Source organism: Trichoplusia ni, chromosome 1 (genome assembly GCF_003590095.1).
Source record: "Trichoplusia ni isolate ovarian cell line Hi5 chromosome 1, tn1, whole genome shotgun sequence".
NCBI lineage: Eukaryota > Metazoa > Arthropoda > Insecta > Lepidoptera > Noctuidae > Trichoplusia > Trichoplusia ni.
Genome location: NC_039478.1, coordinates 19,592,358 through 19,617,856, shown reverse-complemented (window position 1 = coordinate 19,617,856; position 25,499 = coordinate 19,592,358). Strand labels below are relative to the sequence as shown.

Below are 25,499 nucleotides of genomic sequence, written 5' to 3'. Positions count from 1 at the left end.
TAATCAGTTAACTTTTATCTGAGGAATAAATATGGCCGTTAGACGTATTTTCTATACAAAAGCTGCCAACAACTAATATCTGACTCTATTTGACTTTTTTTTTTGTGTATGACTGTTTAAACAAAAGATTTAGTAAATATTTTTATACAAGCCTCTGTCTTCGTTCTGATAGTAAGGCGCTATTCGTAGGAGCGCACCACAGTTTAGTACTAATGGGTCCGGTTACATCCAGTGCGCGTTATGGTTTAAATTGTTCGCAATATTTTTGTTGTATATACTCTGCTTTGTATGTTTAGTTATATTTGTATGTATGTTTGGATGCCTATGTTGTGGGTATGTGTTACTACCTATCTACCACACAAGCAATGCGACAGTGATATCGCTCAGATAATCGGTATTTTTTCTTACACCAATAACCTACTTAAGTATCATTATTGTGGGAGGTATCGCTGTCACGTTAGTTTGCAAGATGTCTTACGTCGTAGGCTCATTCTTGGAATTTGTTTAATATTTAGGTTACTATCTGATGTTTTATAACAGTGTTTATGGTTTAATATAGATTTTTGTCGTTTATAAAGATGAGTTTTCTTTTTTGATAGTAACTATCGTGAGAATGATTCATTAATGAATGATGTAGCGATCCCGCCGCGTCTGCTCATGATTAAGAACTGCGGTTGGGTCCGAAACTAGTCGGGCTACCCCGATAAATACGCGTGAGCAAAACCGTTACATCATTGAATAATGAGTTTTCTTTTCTTTATTCCGTCTCTTATTAAACTCATTGTTTCCTTTTATGAATACCTGCTCGTGTTTGATCTGTGTGGTAACGGGTCTGATGTTTGGAGTGCTCACTGCTCATGGAAAAAAGCTAAAAACACGCAAATTAGCTGTATTTACGTATGTGTTCAATTTAAATTTTATTGGGGTTTACAAAACTTCTTCAAACCAGCAGTTTTTAGAGCAAACAAGCAATTTTAGTTCACTAAATAATATTCTAGTTAAGTCGGCATTTTAGACCACTATAGCTCCCGCAGTCAAGAAGCTGACTAAGATGCTAATCTTTGTCAAATCTTTTCATTTAAAACCGCTTATAGTATGTAATAAGTCCACTGAAAAGTTACAGAAAAACGGCTAATCTTGCATAATATATCATAGTCAGCGATTTTGTAGGTATCCTCCTAGAAGCACTGAATGTTAGTTACATTAAAATCAAAATATTTTATGGTAACAAAGAAGTGAAGCAAAATGATCTAGCTGTGAAGTACGTAGCGTTCTGAAACAGTATCAGAAGCAGCGTGAAGCGCGGCGTAGGCGGCGCGGGCGCAGGCCCCGCCCCCGCCCGCCCCCGGACACGCCCTCGCACGCTACTCTGTTTTTACAGCTGCAAGTCGCTGCAGAGATTATTTAAACTAGAAAATATATTGTAAGTAATGTTTTAAGTTCGCATTATTTATTATGTTATCCAAAATAGTTGTAAATATAGCTACGTAGTACAAAACATACGTAGGTACATCAAATTGTATTTAATCAGATATTTATTAAATATACATTGTTATTTGTTCTACACACATTGGTGAAAATAAATTATTCATAACATTATCAGTCTGCAATTTATTCTTTGGTATTATGTATATGGTGCTAATTAACAGATATTATTACGAGTATCATTCACCTCTAAAAATCTTCTTAATTACTGCAATAGCTATCTTAGGCACCTACCTACCAAGTTAATTCGCTCAAGCTAAATCATTTCGATATTCTTTTTTTTCTCTTTTTGCAACTACCGGGGTTCCAAAATCCTTTTCGAACAATCCCGCTGGTCCGACAGGAAATTATATACCTACGAGAGAGGAAGACAGACAAACTGAGATCAGACTACCAACAATTTAAAATCAAGCACCTGTTAGCCATAGTCAGTTTACAAATAAGTAAATATTAATATGGTGTGAGGAACATCGGACGGTCAGTTGAGCTCGAGCGCGCTGTTGGAGGTGTGTCGCACGCAGGCGCAGCCCACGGGCACGTGCAGCGTGTAGGTGCGGTTGTTGCGGTCGCTGACCAGCACCTGGTCCGTGAGCTGCGCGCAGGCCAGGCGCAGCGGGGCCCCGGCGCCCCCGCAGCAGGGCCCCGCGCCGGGCCCCGCGCCGCAGCGCAGCAGCTTGATGACGCGCGGGATGCGCTGCGGGTCCTCGTCGTAGTCCACCTCCGTGCGGCACACGGTGCGCTCCTGCGCCACGGACAGCGCCAGCCCGCTGGGCTTGCCCCGCGCGTTGCGACCCGCCAACAGGGCCAATATCGCGAGACACCTTACTATCGACATACCGAATGCGGAAAACTGTAGCTCGTACAGGCGTCTGCGCTAACCGAGATACCTTGTCAAGTGCTACCGAGCGGGGGCTTGTGCTCGTTTTATACTTCGTTACGACTGTCATACTCGCAATGTATTTTCGTCGTGTGCGTCAAACAAACTTTCCCATTCGCTCATATGTTACACTTGTTAACTACCTATTATACCTATACTGTAATGTAAACAAATTTCAATTCATTTTCGGGACTTATACAACGAAGCAATTTTATTTATAAATTCATGGAAAATTATACTTGCTCTATCGGGCGAAACAGTTTAATAAAAAGAATATCTTGTCGTCTGAAAATATTAACCTTTAATCAAAGACTTCTACCTACATCTAAATACGCAGATTATAGGTAGAAGAAAATTAAATGAGAAAGCAAGACAGAAAAAAAAAATCTAGTTCTACAGGGTTTGTGTAGGCTTCGTTGGCTTGCAACTAACTTGCTTGTCAGTTTCCCTACGTTTAATATACCGGTAAGTATTAAGGTAACGGTAAGTTTATAAATATCCTTACAATTAAAAGAAACAAGACCTATATTTATGACATTCTTCTAGATATCGTAATCATCAATTAATGAATAGTACCACGAGCACGTCGTGACTTTAGCAACCTTATCCATCAATAGGTCCCTCTCTTCTATCCACCTAAATTTATATTGGACAGCTCATTAAATAATCGACCATATGACGATGCTGCACTATCATGATCTGAACAGACTAATCATAATCGGCCTACGAGTAGGTCACCGGAGTCCACGGTATCAACGGGTTAAACTGTAGTCCGTATGTCTCGATTGAACAAGCTTGATTGGTCTTGATTAGACAGTGTACACACCAGACAAGCAAATAATGATTATGACAAGAGAGATGAGTTTATTATGATTTGTATAACATGTTTATCTATGTTAATTAGAGTACGACATGTAAATTTCTTAGAAAATGTTAGCCGGGTAGTATGGCGAGGTCGCCGCCGCGGGGGCCGCCTGGCAACGCGGCTGTAATTGGGCAATCATTGGCAGAATATCAGAAAATCATCGCAAGTCACTTCAAACAGTAGACGACGCCGCGGCTCGATAATGGGACCTAACGAAGAAGTCGTTAAGGCAACACAATATCCCCTCCACAACTACCGAACCTTGTTACTCACAGCCTGATTACTTGGTGGTTGTTTACTATGAGAGAAACAGACTTATTACATATTATTTATCTCCAATGGTTTTTTACTGGTATTTGTTAAGTTATACTAAATACATTTAGAACGCGATGTAGCGACCCGGCCGTGTTATGTACCTATATTACTTCCAGGTGCATGTCTGGGTCGGCATTGTAGCCGCTTTGTCGATGGATGGAATCCATTGGATGATATTTTGTTCCATAAGTTATTAGGCAAGCGTACATGTCCAGCCCAACCCACTATTTTAGTTTAAAGAGCTCATTGTAGAGTAAGTAGTTGTTCGATACCCTGTCAAACAATTTAACTTAAACGCACTGCGCTTCGTGGCTCGTTCGCAAACTCTATGAGCGGACCTCTGATGTTCTGAACCTGGAAGAGAATGTCATATAATAGGAGTATGGTGGATGGTTGCATTTAATTGATAGATATAAGATTAATTTGCTGTGCCATACAGGGTCCCCAAATGCTCTAACCCATTTTGTAACATCTATGTAAACATTGTGGAATGCAAATAAATAATATGAATATGAATAATTGTTCTTTGAAGTTCTTTAAACTTAAATGTTTTACGCGCTCCATTAAAATGTGATCGAATTCTCTAAGCAGGATTATTTATGAGACGCTCGCGATATTTCTTAACGTATTAAAGGATCATGACATTGAAGACAAGACCATGTGGTCAATTAATGAGATATAGGTGTTACAAAAAAACTCCCTGTAACGATATTTTTATTCACTACACAAGCTATCTGGTATTTAGATTGGCAGAGGATTCAGACTCAATGTTCATAAAAAATCGAGATAAGAACTCGTGAAACGTAATTCCAAGGTGCTTACAGCCGCGTTCCAAAGTAGGTGATAGGTCCACAGAACAGTTCAAAATATTTGGAGGAGTTTGGTATCTGTCTCAACATCTCTACTTGGCTACCTTTTTAACAGGGAAATGTGTTGGACGAGGATGTCTAACTGTGGTGTGAAAATGTAGGTATATAGGGATTTTCAACAAAGATACGAGGTATAAGAATATATCGTACGAGGATGAGTTACAGACCTGCGTAAATACTTATAAATGAGAAGTACTTACAATTCATATTTTGTTGGATGTAGGTCATTTGTAGATTTATATTTCTCCAGGTGTCCAGCAGCGTAACTCTCGCAGCAGCAGGAACAGTTGGCGAGCTGGTTGTGGAGCGTCGTCTGACACGCAGCAAGCGCGGCGCGGCCCGAGGTCGGAGAGTGTCGTCAACCGCGCATGATTCACCGGCTTGACTCACCGCACCACGCGACTGGACCCCTTCGCACAACATCTACTTTCTAACTTACACTTACTATTTGCCTGCAGGTATGTCCTCTTAAAAACTTAGTCCTACATGAAACTGATTTCTTACAGATCAACTTAAAACTTTAAGGTCTAGGCAACGAAGAACTTAAAAAATCCTGCATTGTACTTATGTGTTTGTATTTTCATACAACTCTATCTAACGAAAATTGATAAGTAATGAACATTGTATATAATTAAGTGTCATCGTTCAATTGTAGTTTGATTAGTCTTATTAACAAAAAATATTTAGATTTACGTAAACATTTAGAAAATTTATTGAGCTACACATTTGAGGAACTTTTGTACATTATCGTTAGCATTAAACTTTAAATGTAAAATGTAGAAGTATGTGATATAACTTGAATTGTTTTTATCGTGAACGACTTCATAATTTGGCGTCCAATAGTATGCAGTTTCGTGGAAGCTCTCTACGACCTTGGTCGTACAAGAGTTCTGAATCATTTCTCCAGTCGCAGGTAGTTAATGAGGGTTTCGATAACATAATATTATTCAAGTATATCAAGTATGTGTGTTTTATAAGTTCGATGACTTTCGGTTTACTACAACAAAACCATCGTAACTTCTGTTTTTATAATCCTTGGTCATTTAGTATTGTTTGGCATTTCATACGATATCGCTGTGTGTTACCTTAAGCAAGGACTTGGCGAGGGTGTTGTGTTGCAGCGGGAGACAAGTAAACCACATTTTAGAATATTTAACACATTTTTTATTCATTCAACTTCTGCCGATACCAGCTCGGGCATATGAGGTACAAAAGATGCGCCTGCGCAATATCTTCGTTTTAAATTAAAGAAAACAATTATCACTAAAGGAAAGTCACAGACTTAACAACATTTTAAATACTTATGAACTAAGTTAAACTAGCGGCACTCGTCGAGCCGATTCACAACCATAAATAAATAATAAATTAAGTGCGAGTATTACTGGTCCGTGGGTTAAGTACACTCACAAAATAAATTATAGTCACTGGTGGAATGCATAGGAACTTGTGTGAGCCCGTGCTCTGTCTGTCTCCGGCCGCTCAGGAGACTTCAGCCGCCTGCGTGGTCTCCTCGATGAGGCAGGTGCAGCCCACCGGCACCTTGATGGCCTGAGGCTCGTCCGAGCCCTTGAACGTGACTTGCACCCAGTCGAAGATCTCGACACACTCCGTGACGAAGGCGTGGTGGTGCTGCTTGCAGCAGCCGTGCGAGATGTGGTGCTCGCTGCACAGCTTGTTGGGCCTGGCCGCGCATTTCAGGAACTTGATGCGGCGCGGTATCCGGTCGGGGTTGTCGTCGATTTCCACTTTTATGGGGCACATGGTCTTGTTGGCCACGTCCGAAAGCACGAACTCCTTCTGCGGGCGCGCCAGCACATACGCGGCCGCCGCGATCACCACCGCCGCTATCAGCAGATATCTATCGTGCGACATGTCTGGGATGTGAGGTGCTTCTGTGTCGTATGAAACGTGCGCTCTCGTAAAGGCTGAGTTGCGAATAGTAGGTTTGGTATAAGTCGTCGACTTATATCCGCCGCACCCTTCTCCGGGCGGGCGGCGCTCGGCTCCCGCGCCGGCCGCGGCGGCCGCGCGCCCGTCAGACGCACTCCGACCGCCGCGCCGCGCGAGCCGCGTGCCCGGCTCTCTCACGCGCGCTCGCGAGGACCGTGATCGATGTTTGTTTTGGACTTGACTGTGCCGTGTGAAGTGAACTGTTATGAACATTTATATAAATCAAGCCGCGTTAAACTTTTATTGCCGGCCTGGGTGCATTTAGAACACCGGTAACATGATATTTTGTGAAACTTTTTAGAGTGTAACATTATCAAACTTTTGTTGGGTATGCGTGACTGTGTTAGCGTAGTGTTATGGAATTTGAAATGTATTGTTATTGTTTTATGTTTTAAATGCCGTTGACCAATCAAGTAATAACTGTTTGCGAGCGCTGTAGCACTGCTAATGTAAACACAGGGCGCTGCGAGTGAGGCGGGCTGGTGCCGCGGTTGTCTGCGGTGTACATGCGATTCGCCCATTGGTGCGCTATTTTCATCCATTTTATTCCTTGATTGGTCGATCATTAACCAATAGTTAGCCCTAATTTACTTGTGTAAATAATAATAGTAATACAATATGTCGCCTGCTGAAATGTAAATCTGAATAAAACCGGTTTTATCATGAATTGGCTTGAATTTTGACACATAAAATTTTAAAAGTTTATATTGCTCTTAGCGAAACTAGTTATTTGCTATGTGTTGTATACATTTTGCGGTTATATAATATTATGTATCTTTTGTGAAGAGAGTGCCCCAGTTAGCAAGATAGAAGTAACAAAGCTATTCAAATAAATCGCTTTGGATAACTGCATAGTCACGCCGATAGAGTATCAGAGACTCTGTTTGTATAGTCTAATGATCATCGGTGATCAGGCGCCACATTATTTTTTTCTTCAATAACTGTAGTCTGCAAATGGCAGAGGCGATAGAACTATGCTGTGATTTATTAAAATTCAGTTAGTCACTTAACTTGTTTGCGTGACACGCGTTCTGATGGACTCTACCGCGCAGACATATTATCCTCAACACGCTCTCTATTAACTAAAAGTGACTCTGATGATGATCTATTTGGTTACGAAATAAGTTGATTATACTTTATTAGCTTTAGGTGATTAGTATGTAAAGTAAAATCATTACGTATGGCGGCAATGAGCGAAGAGATTCGGGCTATTGAGAGAGTTTGTTTGAGTCGCGGAAAGCGCGGGCGGCGCGTGCGCGGTGACCGCGCGGTGTCTCACGCGACACCTCATGCCGCTTGTAAACAACGATGACGCTCAAGCACGTCCACAAGTTTACCGCAGCCACAGATCTGAGGAAACTTTACTGCAATACATATGAATGGAATACCTGCTTGCTCATTGTTTTCCTGTAAGCTATCTCAAATAATTATTATGTTATTTAATTGGACTATTACATTTATGGAAATACTATTTTGTAATATTCTGTAATTCTACGCATGTACACATTTAACAAGGAAGAGGATACAAATTAAATGCATATTATTTATTGATATTTATTAATGTTTACACAATATTGTATTGGTTCTGAAGTTCTGAAATACGAGGGTAAATGTTAAGATTCAGAGATGCAAGTAATAAGTAGTTGGTTAATAAAACTACTTATTACTTGCATCATGTTTCAGAATAAATGTTTCAGAACTCACTTCAAAATTAAATGATCTTTCTGAATATTATTAGAAATAGCAGTAGATAGGTACTAAGAACACGTATGGGAATATAACGTTACAGTTTGTGCGCTCGCGCGAGTTTTCATTGATAAATAATCGCTGGCTTGTAAATATAACATAGTGCCTACATCTTGGACGAACAAATAGGCCACAGGAGACCCGTTAAGAATATGCATACTTTATATCTAAAATACTTCTTACCTCTTATCAAAGGTCAAGTGTGTACAAGTCAGAGATGGCCTACTATCGAACTAGCCTGCTAACTAACAAATTACTTAAGTATGTAATTATTATCGTAATAAATATAACCACAATGCAGGGAAACAATTAAATTTCACTGGTCGGCAAACACGTGACAATAATAGACCAGGTAAAACCCCCGAGTCGGAGTAATTAATAGCGCGTTCTCTGCACTTAAGGTGTAACAACATCATGTAGTTATAAGTAATATGTGGTCAGCCACATAAGAGAATGCCTTAGTGTGGGAGAGTATGGCAGAGTGACAGGTCCTATAATAGAAGTACTAGCTTTATATATTTTTTATACTCTACTGCAAGTTAACTGAATCCATATAATTATGTATGCTGTAAGCTGTAGCCCTGACTGCAATACCGATTATTGACGATTGTTTATACAAAATACTTGTAAATTGTGACTAGGTAATAATTATGAATGTAACAATCAAATATCTTATTATTTTTTATAGAACATAATAATATTCAATGTAAATAAAACAACATAAATGTTAATGAATACTTAAAATCACATTTTGTACTGTATAAGAAGAGTTTTGCTCGTAATTACTCGTCGACTTACATTGTACTATGATGAAACAGTTATTTGCTATTGTATGAATAATATATAACGATGTACCTAGTAAGTAGCTACTGCAGTGCACGCCACGCTGCTGGTGGTCCACTCAAGCTCAGAGCTTCACCGAGGTACCTTGGGATTCCCTGATCATTGCTATACTAAACCATTTACATGGACAATGTAAAACAATGGAGCTTCCGAACTGAAGCCAATTAAAAGAAATCATGTGAATACATCACGTGATAGTTCGTTAAGAACTGCTTAATTGTATAAACCGCTTTTTGTTGTCAAACAATTGCCGACGTCTCGAATACGTAATAATTGTTGTTATAAGTAATGTTTGTTATGAATGGAATGTGATATAATAAACCGCAAGTCAATATTTTCCTCTTATTGTTAAGCTGCAGTTTCCCCGCGTCCGCGGTGTCGCTGTGGTTCCCACGATGCTTGCTATCTCTCTAGTGAAGCTGTATCATTGTAAATAGCTCTTTATAATTAGCCCTAGCACCTGTTAACAAAAATATCAATGTAATAATAGTATAAGTTAATATTAGGAGAAATATTATTAAATAAATATATTTTTACATGAATCAATATTGTTTAATTTTGTCTGACCATATTTATTCACGTTAAACATGCAGCAGACAGCGGGCAGACTTACTATAACGACCACTCAGTGCCAGCCGATTGAGTTTGATTATTAAGTACATTTTATTTTGATATCGATAGGAGAAGAAAGATTTGAGAAGCGTCAGCCTATGAAAATGGCGCTCAACGAACATTGACTACTTTCTATGTGTGCGTCAAAATTAAGTGGTGTGGCTCTCACATAAGTTAGAGGCATGGAGGCAGTCATATTCAGGAGATCTTCTATCTACTATTACACAATAAATAGATTATAAAAACCCTGCATGTAAAACAATACGGGTTCATGAAACTTAGTTTAATCGATGCGGGCAGTACGCATACTTCAGTGATCGCTCTTAATGCTGTAGCTGTGGACCATTTTGAAGTATGGTAGGTAGGCAATCCCGACAAATCCGGGGGAGTGGCATCACTTGATAACAAATTGATTAGGTCAAAGCAACAAGGTAAAGTTGCGTCACCTTGAGATATAAATTATCAAACTTTATAATTTATGCCCTAGTAACAGATGAACGCATGTGGGTAAGAAACAACAAAAAAAATGGGTATTTTTAATCCTAAGGAAAATCAAATTCAATTTTTGCATAATTTTTACATGTCGTCATGACGTTGTCAGTTTACGTCACAGTTAGAACGATACGTCAGCAATGATGGTTGATGATAAGATGATATATGGCATAACGTTATTTGATACGAATTTGTGGCACACAGTATGCAGACCGTGACCGCGTCGCGTGCGGCGCGAGCCGGCAGGTCACCGCGCCCGGCGCCCGCCGCGCAGGTGATTACGCAACCCGCACAGCTGACTCACACCCGTCACTCTATCTACCTATCTACCCGATAACTTCTATCAAACTAAAACATTGCAACACATTATATTAGTATTGATTTCGGTGATTATGTTTTTATTAAGCAATTACTGTATTTTCCAAAGAGTTTCAAATCCAATCTAGGGTTAAAGCATATGGCATTAAATGTAAGGTGCTTCGTCTAATAAGTTACTACCTTTAATAAACACTACACTATGTGTGTTATGCACGCCTCAACCCTCCCCGCGCAGGCGAGTGCTACGCGCTTGGCGCTACGCGGGATGCCCCTGCGCTTTGCTACACGCGGGCGACTATGCAAGCATTCATGTCGACTATAATTATATTATAAAGTGACAAAGATAACATTACTCGTATACCTGTTATAATGGGGCATTTAACTATTTAATGTGTTTCTGCTCACGTGGCTTGTGTGATATCATTACTATTTACACCGATGTTGTTTATGTTTACCTACACACATTTCTTGGTGTTCAATTTTCTACACATTGGTGTTCATGCGCAAGCGGTTACTGCGGTTCAATATGAGCGGAAGGCACGCGTCTGGGAAGTACGCATTTTTTAACCATCGCGGCACACGCGGGCTACATATAGTGGCTGGTGGGGTTTACCTGCAATTATTACAACAGATGAAGTAAACGCGCATTGTTTGTATTCGTAGCAAAAAATGAGGTACATATCAATGGTATGTGTTAAACTGCTGGTAGTGAGGTGTGCTTGTTGCGACTCAAGGACAAACTCCCATTACTACGTGGAACAGTCAGCGTTGTCTTGCGAGACGTGGAACTTCACTTGTTTTCCTATTAGCTCGGCACAGACTTGTCCGGATTTTCCGAAATTTTAATACCTGGTTACTCATTAACTGCCTAACAATATCTGAGATACAAGTATTGCCATGTTATGAAATACTTCAGCTGTGATATGAATCACCGATATCTACTGATGTTTCAAGTTCATACACCCACTACTGCCACTTAGTTTACTTAGCAAGTTGATATAATTCGAGTACGAGTAGCTGACAGAATCTAAACTATAATATTATAATATTACAAAGCTAAAGAGTTTATTTGTTTGAACGCGCTTTTCACAGGAACTAACTCGATTTGAAATGTATCCTGCAATTTGACCTGTAATTGCTGTTTGATACATTAATGTTATCAAATAGGCAATTACAGGTCTTCACTTGAAAAAGCTGAGCTTTAATGCGTAAAGCTCGAATTGTAAAAAAAAAGCGTACTAACGTAAATCTTCTCTACCACGTGGACTATTCACATAGCGGCTAGTATAATTTATAAATATTGTTTATAACTTACACCCTATATAAATAATCTTTAGACTATCAGGGTAGACTAGAGTACCTAGACTAGATGAACAAGCGAGAGTCAAGCTCTACAACGTTACAAAGACCAATGAAATTACTGATTGACAGAGATAACGAAGAGAAACCTTCAGAGATCTTAGCGCTTATAATACACCTAACATAGTTAAAGTACAATCAACTTAAAAAATATAATGTTAACTATTACTGTATACATCTTGCGGGAAAAGAAGAAAGTAAAGCAAGGTGAATATATGCTGAAGTGCTGTGTGAAAGATCTGCGGTTAGTGTGACCGCAGCGCGGCGGCCGGGCGGCGGCCCAGCGCGAGCGGCGCAGCGGCGACCGCCTGGAGAAAGGCTACTCGCCAATCAATCACCCGCGAGACCACCTCAACCTGATCGTACTCACGTTCAACTATAATACATAATGATGTCTGCGGTGAGCTTGTGGTCTCATCAATTAAGATTTATTTAGAAGTGGCTGCTTAACCTGAGGGTACTTATGTAACGCGGTCATGCACCCTCTGATGTCATGGTGGTGAGGAGGTATCCTCACTTTCTATCTCTCTTTACAGGTGACTTAGAGATCGAGACGGCTAGTCCCGAGCTATCCGTCTTACAGCAGTTATCATTATCATGTTCATCATCATGCCTGCAAAAATAAATACGTTGCGAAGAGTTGTGGATAATCAGTTTTGACTTGGAGTGACTGATAATCAGTTTTACTAAAATAAACATAATTTTGGTACCTTCACCATTGAGATCATTAAAAACATTTCATTCATATTCAGTTTTAAAGTAGACAGACGTCTTAACGAACAGTTTAAGGAAAATTATCGGATGCCAAATGATAGGTGAAAAATTATATCTTAGAAATCCTGAGCGTAATATTGACGTCACTCCCATTAAATAACGCGCGTGGTCAGCGCGATGTTGGAGCTCCAACACCTGACCGTGTGTCATGTTGAGGAAATGCTGCTCAACACAAGCATCATGTCGTGATGCTGTGACATCATATAACGGGACAGAGCTCAGTGATTAACGCTTAATCATAAGAATATCAATAATTTCCTGCTGCTTAACGTACCTACTTGTAAAGCTGTTTAGATTCTGGGATTTTTTGGCTTGTTTAATGTAAGAAATTTTTAAAGATAAATAGGAAGGATAATATACTCAGACTAGTTTTCAGCAGGATGTGTTGAGATGCGACATGATGCAAATCCTTCAATGTATAGGTTTCCTCTAACGTAACTGGAAGGTTTACAAACAACATGTGTTCCGTTAGTTTGAAACGGATAAGCTCACGGATGCCGCGACCGAACTCCGAGGAACCACAGTGTTGTGTAAAGCGCGTGTGATATAATGCAGGCTGGCGGCTGCGCTGGCGGCGCGCGCCGTATCCGCGAGATGCGCGTGCGTCACCCGCGATACTTTCACTGCGCACGCGGCCTCTTTCACCGCGGCCTTGACCCGCACACTGACGCATCCGCGCGCGCCGACCTCGAGACACATCTTACTTAATTCAATGTTAGAAAAAAAAAACCGATTAAAAAATATTTATATTTTTGAAATTACTCAAACTTTGGTAAAATTATTTTAATAAAATGTGGCCATAATTTACTTTTCTATTAAATTTGAAGAGGCCGCTGATTACTGCTTTCGTTTAATGTTGTAATAACTTATTGTTTCTCGTTCGTTGTATTGGTATTGTTGGAGTAAACTGAATGTTGACATAATAATATGATGGTGCAACATGCAGGCAATACGCTCTAGACCACGTAACAGTTAGGTTTAATGTTTTGTGCTCGTCAAAATGTTCTGAAATTATAGGTTAACTACGGAAAGTTGATTCTAAATTGTAAAGCTTTGTGGGGCCTACGTAAAGCAAGTCTGTTGTCGTTGTGGTGGCTACACTGCGCGTAGCGGCCCTCTAAAGCCCTTCTTTCACTGCAGTCTTGCTTCTTGTGGTTTGGTTTCGTTCCCGAAGGTATTCTTAACGAAGCATTGATCGCATACCAGTGTTATTGCGAGTCCTTTACGAGACTGTCGAATGCTTGAAACCTTTTCGTCCTATTTCACAATGTATAGAAACTAAAGGAAAGTGATTATAGTAGGATGTTGTGGTGTCATCATTGCATGCAGGAGATAGCAACAGTTGAGGCGTGTGACGCGCTGGCGTTGTGCAACCTCCGTGCGGGGTGCGGGCGGGTGACGGCGGGGTAACGGTACCGCGCGACCTTCAGGTGACCGGCGAGCACGCGTGACGTACATACAGATGAGCTTTTGAGAAATCAATGTGTAACACCCACGCACGGAAATACCGCACTTCATGTTTAAGAAGAAACCTTTCCTTAAGATCATGAGATTCATCTGTATTTAAATTTTAAAGCTTTTTCGAACGCTAACAAGCTTTTATTTACTAACACTTGTCCCGTTGTCGTAATAAAATGTTGCAAGTTAAATTTGGTCCACTTCCCGGTTGCCGTTTGTCATAGGACCTCGGTTTCAAAATACCATCAAATTTAGATTCGTTTGAATTGGTATAAGTACTTTGATTATAAAGCAAAAAATCTAAATGCTTGTTTTGACTTAGTCGTTTTGAACTGATCGTTTTTTTTTGGGAATGATTTGAATTTCCAAGGTATGATGACATTCCAGGTAAATTTCGGGGAAGTTTTAAAATTGTTACGGTGTCCTGTGCGTTTGGTAAGTATTCCATAAAACATGGAAGCTCTAAAGTTACATTACGGGCTGCAGTTGGCATTCTTAAAAATCATCAATCTCTTCAACGATTATTTTATTAAAACGGCGGTCTCCTTGTGTTTGGCCTTCACTCGAACTTGAAGGATTGTTCATCCTGGCCAGTCCTGCAGCAGGACCTCTGGGCGCATACTGCATTATGCACTTATTATCAATTACCTTTTCTGCTATTATACTGTAAACCCATTGCCAAATTGCTGTAAGGTGCAAGTAAAGTTGTTTTTTATTATTTATTAAATATCAATTCTTCCTGCTCTGATTAGGTACTCTTGGTATAAATGCTGTTTGAGAACCCAAAAGTTTAGTAAGTAGCGATCGTAACAGACCGACACTGTCGCCAGGTAATCATATACAATGATATGGACATTTTGTCTATTTGAGATACCTACTAGCTATTAAAGATTTTGTAGTATTGATCACGGTCCCAGATGTGACATATTTTACTGCTTTACATTTGCCTCTACCTCATTAAGATTTTACGAGCTGTCAAGTGTGTGAGCGCGTTTTATTAGTTTTACTTTATGTGTTCTATAAACTACTAACTGCTACTACTTAAAATAAAATGTTCTAGCCTTCACATTGTGATTCAACTCAGGTAGAATTAGATCATTCGTCTTTATAGTGAACAATAGATAAAAATCACAGATTGTTATGGCAGCAGTAACTACGCAAATGCTCGTGTAAGTACGAGCGCTGGAACAATATTCTCACGTCGGTCACCGGGCGGCTGCGGCCCCTAGTAGGGCGTACATCGCGTAAACCACAACATCCGCAGCCGCGGCGCGTCCCGACACACGCAGATGACGTCCGAGGGACGCTAAACAAGCGAGCGCGGCGTGCGTGGCGCGCTGCGCGTGCGCCGTGACGTCGCCGTGACGTGCGCGGCTACACACACGCCCACCACATGCGATCTAAACAAACAATTATATGGTGCAAACACACTATTCCTTAAGAAAATCCGCATCCTTCTCACATGTGTGATGCATTGAACAAACTGAAACAGAACTTGGTTTATGTTATTTATTAAGCACTGTCGTCATGTAGTTCTGAGGAATTGACCTGAAAACCCCCAAGTTGACGGTATTCAGCATGACCCACTACGTACGCAAATGTTATTAAACATCCGGACATGTAACGTTGAAATAGCTTTGTTACATTTATCGACTTACAAATAACAACACAACAATACGAGTACTTTTGATATGGTATCACTTATTCCGGTTGTTTACTTTACCGTGCATGTGTTTTGGTAACACAATGATTGGGGGTAATGCCCAATTGCATACCTGCATTTAAAAAGAGTTCTATATGCGTAAAATCCCTACAATTTCAGTGTGATAAATAGATATAATATTATGTTACATGTTACACCAGTAAAATTAAAATAATGTATAGAGTGATTCGTAAGTAATGACTTTTTAGTCCCGGCCCTGCAGTAGACATTAAATAGTGGGTCCCGGCTGTTATTCATACATCTTCGACAGTCGTTACAGGTGGTCAGAAGCTAGAAAGTCTGACTTCCAAACTAACTAAGGGGTATCGTGTTGCCCAGGTAACTGGCTTGAGGAGGTCAGATAGGCAACCGCTCTTTGTAAGACACTCGTACTTAGCTGAATCCGGTTAGACTGGGAGCCGATCCCAACATAGTTAGGAATAGGCTAGGATGATGATGAATAATCATTTTATAGCAACACTCTTCATTATAAATGTAACAATCATGACGGGGAGTGTAAGTAAGCATATGAGAACTCGTTGCACAGACATCAATATAAAGTGCAGGAACATTTTCTGAAGACAGAATTCCAACGAGAGGATAAACAAACATTGTGAAACACATCCAGGAGCGCGCACAGTTAGTGATGAGCTAATGCACATCGCTCAATAGAAATTGCTGCCATTGTTAGAGCATCGTAGTTCAAACGTATTGTTCCCATTATGGTTTATTTTCAACTGTTTAATCCTTTCCTACTCATTGTAAAACAATTGGATTACATTTTTAAAGCTGAGGAAATAGCTTTTGATTTGTGTAGGTATTGTTTTATATAATATAAAATCTATATTATACAAGCTGACCCAGCAAACGTAGTTTTGCCGAATATTTTTTTTTTCTAGTTGTATGTATTTTTAATGCCACATTATAAAAAAATAAAAATAAAAAAATTCGTCCAAAAAACATTTTTTTTGTGTGAGCTACCCTTATCACTTAGGGGTATGAAAAATAGATGTTGTTCTATTCTCAGACCTACCCAATATGTATACAAAATTTCATAAAAATCGGTCGAACCGTTTCGGAGGAGTACGGTAACTAACATCGTGACACGGGAATTTTATATATTAGATTTCTAAATCAGGCTGCTCTACAAATATGATATGAATAGTAATCTAAATACAATAAATGTTAATATAATGTGGGGTAATATAGAAGCTGTTTCCAATGCAGTCAAGCACTGGACATCTTGTTGCAGACCTGCGTTGTTGGATAAATGAAATGATTTATGAAGTCAAGTGTAATAAGACATTATATGAAGTAGTTTGGATAATATTTAAAATTGTTTAGTTAGTAACACGTGTAGTATGTGTATAAACACAGCTATCAGGGCGCGGATCTGTCGGCAAGTCGGACGTCGCTCCCTCGACTATTTGTTGATGGTATCGACAAAAACTGATCGGCCGCGCGTCACCGCTGTCATCGCGTTACATGTCTTACGTGATAACTCATCTGCCACACTTATTAAGTCCTATTAATACATACATATACTTATATATGTTTTAATAAAAATCGACTGAATATTTTAATGCTAAAAGATGTTGAGAGCTTATTAATGTTCTCCACAAATGTGCGTCAAGGTGGTAGCCAAGGAATTAGGAATAAATACCAGTTCTGTAGCGCTGCGCACGCGCTGTGGGTCACACCGCGGCACCGCGGCGGTCACGGACCTAAGACGTAATGTAGGATATTTTGACAACAAACATGAGCCGATGGCAACTACAGTCGGACTTACCGCGCAACCAGACTTGAAACGGATACCTCTGGGTCAGACAAATATTGCTTGTTATTCAAGCTACAGGTACTACAGTCGTGCCTAGTTGTAAGCTGTAGTCTTGCAACTAAAACTGTTTCTCAACAGAAAGTTTATTTGACAACCGCATGTGACCCGGACAGAGCGGCGGCGCCTGCGCAGCGCGCTGTTAGACCATCAAGTGTAAACTTCTGTGGTTTTTAATTACACTTCAAAATTATTAGAAAGTTTTCATGGATAAATAATGATTAGATCTAACCGCAGTTTTCTTGGCTGTTACATACCACCTTCAAGCTGATAATATAACTATATGAAATATTAAAGAACAGTTATACACAGATTAGTGAGCGTTCACTTCCTTCATTCATAAGATACTGTTCGTTGGCGGCCTCTTTGAGTGACAAAACTTTGACTTAACTACGAATATCCAGGAATTCATGAATGGACAATATTTGTCAACGCTCTGGTGAAATAACAAAAAGATCTATTTGTAGCGCCATTTGACGTACTCGTGTCGGTTTTTCTGACCAATAAAGGTAACAAAAACTTTACAAAGAAGGAGGGTCTTAAAGGAGTCGCAAGCGCCGGCGCTAAGTGCGTCACTGTCGAGCCGCGCCCGCGCCCGCGCCCTCGCCCGCGCCGCACTACTAAGAAACTGCGGTAGAGCCAGAGGATACGACAAAAAACTGGCAACCGACAGCATCCGCCTAAATATTTATTATTGCCAGATTAAAATAAATCACTTCTACCGCTCAGCAATTAGTGAAATTTTGAGAATCCAAAACGTCTGTTAGGATTTTAGAGAACTAAATGATTTTACAATCTGAACATTCTAAACGCACCAGAAATGTAATAAATTCTTAAACTTATGGTGCACAAGTCTAAGTAAATCTTTTGTTGTAAGGAAGAGCGAACTGATAATTATAATCCTTGTTTGTATATAATGTTAAGCCTGATGCAAAAACACCTCTAAACAATTACTACGATAAGATTACAAGAAAAGTAGGCAACTAATACCCGCTAACGAGTTATTGTGAACAAGCCCCCGTCCGCTGCGTCCAGTCCGAGCCTGCGGAACAATCGCCGCAGTGTTAAGGTAAACTCATAAATCTTTAGAGTTTGTCTCCATTGACGCGGTTCCCGGGAGCGCGTGACTCAGCGCCTCCGTAACCTTCCTTGCTTTACTATTCCATTCAGTTCGGCAATCTGCATTACTGACGCACTTGTCGTGGAGGCTGGGGTTTCACGCGCAACCTTGAGACCACTTATATACTGTTATAGAGCGACCGGTTTGGGATTAACGTGTGTCAGCTCGGTACTATGTAGGTACTCTAGAATTCTAGATAGACTAATTTAGGTCTAAAGCAATCTTGGAGGAGATCGGCACGAGTCATAAACAAAAATGTAATTTTACCCACTCACTGCTTATATCTGCACAACTGTTGTTATAACTGCTCCAAATGCGTTTTTGATCATATTTAATAGCGTTCTCGTCCGAAGGGCATTGACCGTAGGGCCGAGGGACCAGTGCGGACCTGTCTGCACAGTCTGCTCATTGACTAACGGCTCAAGAATGCTTCCGAGGAACAAAAGGTGCAAAAAACAAACACCGGTGTCAATGAATGGCGTGAATGGGCGGGAGAGCTTTGGTGTACCGCTTCATTAAGTTTTTGTGGCGATTAGGGGTGGTTGGAAACATTCCGGAATGTTGTGAAATATTCTCGCAATGGTTAATGTGTCGCTTGACTTACAGGAACTACTTTCGGGTGGGTTTTTGGAGTCGGTGAGTAATCGGTCGGTGTCACGTCGTCCACGTGGGCCGTTAGTATGCGGCGCGGCACCGGAACCTCAGCGGTGTGGACAGCCGCACGAATGTGTACGAAGTAGGTATACCTAGCGTTATTCAGACCTGTCGGAAAAAAAGGCTTTTCAAATAAACCATGCCATTGGAATCGGCTAACGCAATAAAAAGTCATTACATGCATGTAGTGAATGCGTATTTGTATATTCGTACAGGGGCACTCATTACTCAAGTCTCAGAACACGAGTTACTTCAAGCAAAAGCTTTAAAAATAATTACATATCCAATAAAGTTATGATATAGCTCACATATCTGGGAAGCATTGTAGAAATGTTGCGAGTTTAGATTACAGTTTCGCGGGACTATACGAATTTTAAAATATTAATTCAAGGCTTTTGGGGTGACTAATATTTGTTTATTTTACTTCCTAAGTGATTAGTTTCCAAAACATAGGATGACGCAATACTCGAGTTTACTTTCACTGTATGGGGCACGTTCGAGAATGTTCTGTGTGTCGCGAGGTCGTTGTCACTATTAATGTGTTCTCGGTCAAGTGCTCATCAGACCCCCCCCCCCACCTCCCGCAGTGGGCGGCGGTCGAGGTTACGTCACAACTTACTACATTCTCACGTACGAGCATCATATGGTCATAGAGCACGGAGAAAATTAGGTCACCTCGTTACAGTAGTCTTAATAGTCGATGCAGCGAGTGAGACTCAGTCAATAGCAGTAGAACCGGTTATAAATACTTTATTTCATTCATGTCTACGCAGGTTTCTTAGCGACGAAACTTCATTCATAATTATTGTCGGACGTAATAAATATAACTAGGTAAACCGCATAACACATTATCATATAATTATCATAATGTTAATAGACACAGTAACGCAAACGTGTGAGGCATTTGCGTGCGCACCGCGTCCGGCGTTAATTATAAACGTGTTTATCTATTTAAGACGCGCAACAAACAAGATGCTCTTAATTTATTCTCGTCTTAACATAAATAAATAGAACTGGTTGTGTTGTATTGGTGACGTGCGGTGTGGTCGTGTGACGTCACGCGTGTCGTCACGAGCGCGCGTTCTGCTCGCGCGACGTGCTCCGCGCGTCGCAATGAATGGCAGTGCGGAGGTCTGGGTGTGCTCGGGTTCTCCCCGACTCAGGGACAAGACCTTGAATCTATAATAAATATTGTAATTTTAAATTTTTAGTTACAATTTTAAATCAGATACTCTGGCGAGGTACTTGCAATTTTATAAGATCCGAAGAATAAATATAAAATACTTTTGTCAAAATATAAGATAACCAGTATCTAATTAATTTTAAATATGAAACATAATAAGCAATCTTTGATAACTGCATAACACGCATAATGTAACCAAAACCAAACCAAGATTTCAGCTCATTTGAACTGAACCAGCTGCAGTTTAAAGCAAACAAGATTTCTAAAAGTTAATAAGTAATTAATTTGAATGATATCACAATAGGCTGTCACCAGTTGACCGCGCCTGGCCGCCCGCCTGCCCGCTGACATTCCGGGCTCTCCAATCAGTGCAGGTTAATGCTCCGCAACCAAAATTTGGGCGATGCGCTTGCGCCGCCGGACGCACGTACGCACCATACGTTATGTAATAAACAAATACAGAAGATTTATATAGAACAAGTTGGTACCAAGAAGATAGCTGAAAAGTCTCTTGCATTTATATTCAGTAGAGATGAAAAGCTGGTTCGCGAGCGGTAGTAACAAAGTTTGTTTAAAACGCCCTTTTGTTCAGTTTTGGTATACTTAGCTACTGCTCGCTTTATGTCGGTTGCTCGTTGACTTCGCGCCACACTAGGACGCGTCCCGCATTGTAATGCGCCTGCGCGCAGCACTTGCTTTGAGGAATAGGTGACCGCATCTATTCTTGTTAAGATGTCGTCGATGACTTACACTCAATCTGGCGTATAATGATTATTCAAGCTTCACAAGATATATTTTAATTATGTATGATTTGCGTATGAACTGACCTCTACAAGTGCTACGCGACGTGGGTGCGTGCTACGCTATGCACACGCTGAACTATTAATACACACTACGTTTTGTAACACTAAGTTTATGTCCAAAGATTAAGAAGAAAACGAAGTCACTCAACATTTTCACGTCTAAATCACGCAGCGTTTTGCTGAAGCTTGCGATGTAGCGTATTATAATACAATCAAGTTGTTTGTAAACTTTGTTTGTTCATTAATTTGCGGCCTGAGGAAATAGATAAATACTTTGTCAAATCAAATAATTTGACGACACTATTATAATCCTGTAGTAGATAACATATTCCTGTCCTAATACCTAGGTCCGCAGGAAATAGCGACGTGCCGGATCTCGGTCGCGTGAATCATTGTGTAACTGTAGCGATAGTGAGTGTCGTATGTTAGAGGGGCGCTACACGTCAGTGTGGAGGGACCACCGGGTACCGGGCAGTAGGCGCACCAGCTGTCACACATAACGTAACGTCAGGTACTTCAAGTTATGTATGAAGGATTGCAACGCATTGCCATACACCGACACAAAAACGCGGATGACGTAGCACGGCGGCGGCTCAGGTTTAGTCAGTAAGAGTCTGACACTAGACATTTCCTCCCCCGAGGGAGTGGCTGTCTATGAGGATTCCACGGCCTTACCAAAAAAAAGGTATGTACGTTGCCTGGTAATAATAGCAAATAACAAGTACGGATGGAGAGAGAGAGAGAAATGTTGGTTATTGTGTCGCTAAAACAGAGGCGTTTAATTTGGTTTGTGTTATATGTATATCAATAATACTGATGCTGCAATTTTTTTTCAAAACTCTAAGATTTTTTTAGTAATGTTCATTAATTTTCTGCAGAATTCAGGTATCAAGCTTTTTTATATCCCAATAATAAGTGCAAGTAATTAATTACATTTACATTTTTGCTGGCAGTCGTTATTTTTAGTTTTCCTGTAATCATGATGATACTCGGAACGTGTGTTTAGTGTTGCCCATCGCGACCGCATTAGCATAACTCGCTCGTGGCGGTGCACCACAGCTCTGTATAGTGCTCACCTTCACTCGCTATTTAAACCGGATTTAGATAACCAATGTTTTGTCAACCACTAGGTTAACGACCTATAAAAGTAAAAACCTTTATAAATTAGGCTGATGTTAGACTACTGTTACTAATGTTAGACATTTAGAACATGAGAAGAGGGTTAAGATAGCCTCCTAAATTGATCACAAAAAGCAGTCTTTTTGAATATCTTATCGAAAATGACAAATTTAAATTATCTCAAATCGAAATAAAGGTCATTTTTGAGTTTCCAAGCCTAAGTTCCTGGTCTACGAGGCTCACAGTTCGACGTAATCAGGTTTGTGCATCATCCGTACGCAAGCAGTTTTCTCCGAAATGTGAATAGTTGGGGATTACGTGTGATGAGTGAGCGCGTGCCACACCAATACATCATGACTAGCACACGCCGAGCGCTCCGCTGTACGTGGCGTGCGTGGCGTGCGTGGCGTGGTGCTGTGCCGCCCGGCGCGTGGTACAGCGCCGCAGACTCCACCACTTCCAGTAGGATGACTCAACTTCTAGCTACGAAGGATGAACAAGTATTTAAAACTTTTTTGTTAACATTGTTTAGTAAGCGAGATTGCCATATAGAGTCAAAATCTTTAGGTATGCTATTTCAATGAACAGATACATGGTTGGGCTTCAAAACATATTATGCTAAGGAAGATAGACTTACGTATTATATTATTTTCTGAAGAGTCAAAGAAAAGTAGAGAAAGTTGTTTATTTTCTTGTCTTGCTTCGCAGTAACACCGTGTTCTTTACACACTAAATACATAAGAATAAGCCTACCAAGGTAAACGCTATTCTTTATTTACTGAAAGTTAAGTTACGATTAAGTGATCACAATTTTACGCAGAGTTAAGATCGATAAAAGCCAAGCCATAAAGATTAGTCAGTATTGTTCACATCAAGCACATCTCTAACTTCATTTTCCACGAATAATTGAAGCTTATTTTAAGTGTCTAAGTTTATAATTGATTAAGTATCTTCAACTGCTCCGCGATAAATTTGATGATGTGATAATTATAATTAGCAACATCATAAAATTCTTGTTTACTTCTCTCCTCTGTGTTCAAAGAATTGCCAATAAACGCCACTTCTCTGAATATTTATAAACATTTGATAGAAAAGCCATACAAAATTATATGATAGGTACGACGCTTACATTTTATTAGTAAGATAAGGAAAAGTGCACATTTAAACAGCATATTTTTATATTGAGAGCATATCCAAAAATAAACTATGAATATTTCTCAGAATGACAGTAATGTCAATGCTGTCGTTGTAAACAATGTCACCACTGTAGCGCTGACATTTCACTCTCTCATCTCAATATGGACTATTTGTGTTCAACTTTCGGATTTCAATATGATATGGAAGCAAGTATTAAGTGATGCCTAGTAGTACGCCATTTGGACTGCTACGTCTTACGGTGTTAGGTTCCAAACGTCATTTCGTATTCATGCGAGTATTACTAAGTAATTATCACTTGCTAAAAACGGTGAAGGAAATCACCTCAGAAACGTTCGTCTAGAGAACCTCGTCAAAGGCCTAATGATGTTTTAAACCTGAGGCACTAAATTCTTACATCAGCCACACCAGAAGAAAGAAAAATAAGTAATAATCCTTGGACTGTACTGTCATATAGTATCATAGCTCATTGACGGATAAGCAACATTTTTTACTAAGGATATTTGGTAACCAAACAAAAAACTGCCTTCTCATCGTTATTATAAATGTTTCTTGTCTTCATAGTTCAATGATAATCGTAGATGTATGAGACACGTCATCACTATGTCCAACGAGAACGACCCTCGGTCGCGGAGAGTGTGTGAAGACGCGTTTTAAACCATCATGGATTTAATTATTGTTTATTATTCTACACAAACTTTGTAGAGGTCGAGTTTATTTCACTGTAATTAAAAAAATATGATCCTGTTAAAATAACAGTAAGCTTTAAAAAATATAAAGTTCATCTGTTTAACATATGATTAACATACTCATTAGTAATTCCTGCGAATAGTAAAATAAAAGTCACTGCGGTATCCTGTTTAAGATTCGACCTCATAACAAGTGGTGATATAAGACCTGTTTGGTGCTAATGTACACGACTTTGTTGATATTAAGCTGTCGCTGAGTTAAAGAAAAAGTGTAAGTGAATCTTTTCGTCTCCCGATCGTTAGTTTCCGAGCCAAACGTATGCTTCCATCAGATATGTTTCTGATGTAATGGCGCATACATTTCCTAAGTACGAATATTTGCAATACTAGAGTTTGGACGGTAATGCCAGTCCATACGCATTAGTCATGAAACAGCACCAATTAAACGCAGCACAAAAAACTTGAGCAGTATTGCGAAGAATTGTCTAATGTAATGTTGCAATCGATGGTAATCCTCATTTACTGTTTGACATCATACATTTACACAGACAATTAGAATTATTAAAAGTAAATGAAAATAAAATCAGCTGTGACGCACGGTTTCATCTGCCTAATTATCACTACAGGTCTAGATTATTTTTACTTTTCTTTTACGATCACAATCTTATTAGCCTCCACACATTGAGAGACTTGGAAAAATAATCAGTTGAATCCTTCTCCAGTCAGGGTAAACGATTTCATTTTATATTATAAAAAGAAAGACAGCTTAAAATTTATGTATTTTTTTTAGTGAAACACCGCAGAGGGTAACATATTTTGCGATAAAATACTAATAAGAGAAACAGACAGAAGGCTTGTTAAGGTATCTAAGGTTAGTTTTAAAATTAATGTATAAATTTACCTCGCAAATGCATTGAACAATTAGCATTTATAATATTTTACCTGTTTCCTTAACGCAGTTCCATTCGTCACTCATGTAAAATGCACTGTTTCTTTTTATCATATCTTACAAAAATGTTGTGTTCTTTTATTATTTATATTTTATTTAATGTTTTGATAACCGTATCAATCTCGTCCGCCGCTCACACACTCTCCTTTAAGATAACAGAAACGTTATCAACACAAATATTTTGAAACTTAAAACACTCGAATTAAAGTCTCGGCTTGCGACGAAGTCCCTCCCCGAACTGAGCCAAGCGAGTGTAGCGCTAATTTATAAAGTATCTGAAAGAAACAAACACCGCATTAACTATATTATTTCCGGAGTGTGTTGCGTT

General features: G+C 39.8%; 1 protein-coding gene across 4 annotated transcripts; it reads right to left on the bottom strand.

Annotated features, from left to right (window-relative positions):
* Nucleotides 1–714: 714 nt before the first annotated feature.
* On the bottom strand, nt 715–25,499 carry LOC113498279. Of its 4 annotated transcripts, XR_003400978.1 has the most exons (3): nt 25,165–25,499; nt 4,612–4,821; nt 715–3,896 (listed from the first exon to the last, which is right to left on the bottom strand). XR_003400978.1 is itself a non-coding variant. In XM_026878236.1 (2 exons), exons 1-2 carry the CDS (start codon nt 25,223–25,225, stop codon nt 5,891–5,893), a joined length of 732 nt encoding a protein of 243 aa, XP_026734037.1. In that variant the 5' UTR covers nt 25,226–25,489; the 3' UTR covers nt 5,553–5,890. The 4 variants fall into 4 exon arrangements, 1 of the variants encoding a protein (XP_026734037.1); XM_026878236.1 differs by lacking the exons at nt 715–3,896; nt 4,612–4,821 and adding an exon at nt 5,553–6,561 and having other exon boundaries at nt 25,165–25,489; XR_003400979.1 differs by lacking the exons at nt 715–3,896; nt 4,612–4,821 and adding an exon at nt 14,939–15,363 and having other exon boundaries at nt 25,165–25,496.